At 40.2% G+C, this 4154-nt stretch overlaps 1 protein-coding gene across 1 annotated transcript; it reads right to left on the bottom strand.

The window, feature by feature from the left end:
* Positions 1-390: 390 nt before the first annotated feature.
* On the bottom strand, positions 391-3925 carry LOC115824163 (arachidonate 15-lipoxygenase B-like). Its single transcript, XM_030788269.1, has 14 exons — positions 3785-3925; positions 3368-3572; positions 3196-3277; positions 2970-3092; positions 2642-2745; positions 2379-2551; positions 2137-2280; positions 1853-2056; positions 1682-1768; positions 1436-1605; positions 1169-1290; positions 965-1062; positions 680-850; positions 391-570 (listed from the first exon to the last, which is right to left on the bottom strand). Exons 1-14 carry the CDS (start codon positions 3923-3925, stop codon positions 391-393), a joined length of 2004 nt encoding a protein of 667 aa, XP_030644129.1.
* Positions 3926-4154: the final 229 nt, after the last annotated feature.

A 4154-nucleotide genomic window follows, 5' to 3' on the forward strand; every position in this document is an offset into this window, starting at 1 on the left:
TATTATTATACAAATGTGTATAACTTCTTCTTCCAAACATTTTGCAGTTAATACCGTGATGTAGGTAAATACGATTACTGTGATATAGGTAAATACGTTAACTCTTGAAGAACAACTGAACTTCAGAGCTGAATAGATTAAATATTTCTGATGGGTTTCCTGGGAAAAACAAATGGCAAATGTACATAGGCTCAACAGAGCCTTAGCTAGGTCTGCAGATGCATGCAAATTTGAGCAAAAATATAAAAAGCTGTGAAACAAAAATATAAAAAGCTGTGAATTTGACTGCATTTGCATGCAAAGAATTGAACTGACTATTATGGTACCTACATCTGACTAAAATGATACGTTATATAATGATGCACAGACTGATGGCTAACAACCATAATTTTAGATGGAAACACTGTTTTCCATCTCTTTAGGGTTTAAGTAAATGTATGGGAGCTGAAGTTTTTTGTTCCTCTTCTCAATTTCCTCTGAGAGAAACTTCAGTTCCACCTGAAACTCGTCAATGATCTCGAGGGGTATCACTTCACTGAACAGCTCCTCTGGATAATATCCAAGTGGGTGCTGCAGTTATTGCCAAGGAGAGAAAATATACATTTTTTCAGTTAATCTGAAATGAATCAGTATATGAAGTGCATAATTCTGTTTAAAACACATCTCACTTCAGACTTACACGATCTGAAGAGGTCTTGCTCAGAACATAGAGTGCAGCCATTATGTTGACTGTAGTGCTGATCTCTGGCAGTGTGTCAAAAATGGAGTACTCAGTTATGCATCCTTTTTTGGTGGGAGGAGGACGTTTTAGGGTACTGGGCAGATTGGGCATCCATCCGCCGTAGTCAAACTGAGAAAGGTCAAAAGACAGATCTTACCCCTGCCCACAGACATAGAGGCAGATCATAAAGTTGTGTTTGCTTCAAATTTAAGAAGGCTTAAGTTAAATTTACAAAAAAAACACCTGTCCATTGTTGACTGAAGCATGTTGTCCTGATACAGTGAAGATCACAATGGTTAAACACTTGACAAGTTCATCCACACTCTTGAGTGATGATATTCCTCCATCTGGGAAGATATTTTCTTAAATTAGCACAGAAAACAAAGTTTAATTCTGAAAATTTCCCCTTCATTTTACAGTAATTAATTGTCATGCAAATCATTATACCGCGTTCAGCTTTGTTCATGAAGCCTTTCTTATTTATCTCTCCGATCCAGTTTTGCAGCTCAGTGTCTTTAATGACATCATCATCTGAGTTGTAGTAGTATCTCACTATACCATCAACAAACCTGTTATAAAAACAAAAAATGATCAGATATTGTGGGAGAAATAAGCTTATTTTAAATCATTATTTAATGATCATGATCAAATTTTGTGAGAAGAGTAGAGGAATAAGCTGGAGGAATAAGATTAGACTGTATAATAATTACACACTTGTTGATGATGTTCCACAGCTTTAGGCCGTCATCTCTGTAGTAGTAGTTTGGAATGTCCTCCACACCACGAGCCTTGATGTCATCAGGTAGACACAGGGAGCTGTAGGTCAGGGAGGAAGTTGCCCTCTCTAGGAACTTCGCTGTTCCACCATAACCAATCGCGGTGTGCTAAAGATAAAGATTAATTGAGGAGCTGAAAGATTATGCAATATATTCTTTAGTCTAACTGGTGTTCTCCCTTTACCTTAGCAAAAACCCCATCCTCTGAGATCAGCAATGCTCGAGCCATGATGTTGATCTGGAGTGTGTAGCGATAGTGAGGTTGCAGGAGCTGAGGAAGTCATACGTGACAATCATGAATGATAAAAATAATCTTTCAAAGTCTTGCTTGCTTACAAACAAAGGTTATTGTTACCTTGAACAAGGGGTGGACTGCGGGTAAGTTGCGAAAAGTTGACACAGCAAAGACCTCAGCCATCAGGTGACTGCGTAGCAGGTGGGAGTTCAGCTCATGCTCATTGAATTCGGCATTCCGCACAAAAGTCTTGGCGAGTAGCCAATCAGATTCAGAGTCTGAGGGAAGAAAGATGGGGTTCTCCTCTCCTGGCTCCTGCTTCAGCTGTTTGGAAATGAGAGTAATCAATGTGAAAAGGGTTGTCATCCTAAGAAGACGATCTAATGGTACTTAGGTACACTTACCTGGATGGCAATGGGCAGTAGCTTGCCCTCAGGGTTACTGAAGAGTAGGCACATGGGAGCCGTCAGATATTGTTGTTTCTTATTAATGACATTTCCAGATAGACCATCCAGCCGCTTGTAGTCACAGAGGAAGATGTTGCCACGCTGTTTGATTTAGAATGCATAAGGAAGGAGCGAATGAGAAAATGTGTAAAAGTTGTAGTATTTTGGTAGTTGTTCATCAAAATGATTAATCTCTTTACCTTCATCTCATTCTTTAAGTTGCTCCTAGATGGTAAAAAGGCTTTGACCATGTCATCAGTGACTGGGAACTTTTTGGGCAGCTCTGAGCATTTTTGGATCAATATGGGGTTCATGCCATTCAGAAGCTGGTAGCCAAAAAACTCATCCTCTCTCCAGTGTTGCCGAACATATTCTGGACAGATAAACATATGACCAGATGAAAACATAGGTTACCTTCTGGCCAGTTGGGCCAAGAGGAAAAAGAATGAGAGTTTTACAGTACCAAAGGTGTCTGTCCTTCGTTCAGTAAAGACATGATCAAGTTGCTCAAAATTAGTCCAGGGCCCCTTCCGAGTAGCAAGAGTTTGAAGTTTCAGCACAAGGATTCTACGTGAAACAAAGATAATCACAGATGGTAAATGCACAACACAATTACTGATGGTCTTGATAGTAAGCAGATGAGTTAGATCAGATGTATTGGAGCAGGGAAGGACATGAGATGTGCATAGATGTGTTCAACATAACCAGGTTTGGGAGCGACTGCAAAGACACAATGTGTTTTGTTTTAAATGAAACAAGGTAAGGCCCTCATGTCTTGCTTGAAAACTTACGCAGATACTTGAGTGAGCTGAAACTCTGTTGACTTGGTGAATGAGAATCTGACCTCGTCAGGCAAAGCTTCCGGACTGTCTCCTTTCACTTTATGGGGTATTCCTGGTGCATGTAGTTGCCATCTGTGGGCTCAGCAAAAATTTTAATTGAAGAGGGACACAAGTTATACAAATATGCCTCCCCCAAGACATGTACATGAACAATTATTCTAGCACTTTCTCTCACCTGAATGCTCTATAACGTCTTTCGATCTCCTTATTTCGTTGTTCTTTGGTTATGTCATTAGTATCCTTTAGTATTGTCTTAGCTTCAGAGAAAAAGCAGGAAAGCTTAAGCCTTGGCAACCCATAACAGAAATAGAGTAAAATGTGGCAGGCATTGGTCCTTTAATTCTTACCTACTGCGTCTCTGAAAACCAGCTTCTCATCATCAGCCAACCAACTATAACAGGGGAACAGGACCCTGTCACCTTCAGGTGTTGTTACAATAACCTTGGAGCAGAACCACTCATTGTCTCCAACATCAAAGAGAGCATTGGCTTCAAGTTCCATCAGTAAGAGAGAGCCTATGGATGCTGGGAACTTCAGCTTAAACTTCCGCACCTGGAGAGAGATGTAACTTTTGACAGCTGGTCTGTTAAGAGACCAACTGCTGGTACAAATTTTCACAGGAATAATACTAAAAGAATCCATCTCAGTGGACCATTCACCTTTACGTTGATGGGGATTCCCATTTTTGCCAAGCCAAATCAAGAACTTGATCAGTTACAATAACAGAAAAAAGTTGAGTAGAATGAAGAGTTCTGTTGTCTTACCGATCCACGGGAAAAGCCTCCCAACCAGGAGAGGTTAACGCTATCAGAGCTTCCTTTAGTGCCAACCAGCTTGATACTGACTCTGTTTGTAGTTCCAGCATGCAGCATGTCTCCTGTGAATACTTCAACTTGGTAACTCATTGTGGATGTTTACTCTGCAAAATAAAGTTGACCGGGTAGTACATGTCTTTATTGACATATATTGCATGTTTGCTAAATCAGAAGTTAGACTTACTGTGTAACAAGTCAAGTGGGTAATGTCCGGGAGTGAAGTTTTATTTTGCTCCGTTCCTGTGAGTCTAGGATCATGTGCAAAGGTATGGATTATTACTGCTTTTTATATCAGCAGGGAGATTGGCGGTTGTGAAAT

Source organism: Chanos chanos, chromosome 11 (assembly GCF_902362185.1).
Source record: "Chanos chanos chromosome 11, fChaCha1.1, whole genome shotgun sequence".
Classification (NCBI taxonomy): Eukaryota; Metazoa; Chordata; class Actinopteri; order Gonorynchiformes; family Chanidae; genus Chanos; species Chanos chanos.

Excerpts from the sequence above, each read along its gene's own strand:
- LOC115824163 (XM_030788269.1), bottom strand. The coding sequence starts at position 3,925 with ATGAGTTACCAAGTTGAAGTATTCACAGGAGACATGCTGCATGCTGGA. Across the intron at positions 3,093-3,195 it reads AGACGTTATAGAGCATTCAG|ATGGCAACTACATGCACCAG; the intron begins GTGAGAGAAAGT and ends CTGAGCCCACAG. Across the intron at positions 2,281-2,378 it reads ACTTAAAGAATGAGATGAAG|CGTGGCAACATCTTCCTCTG; the intron begins GTAAAGAGATTA and ends TAAATCAAACAG.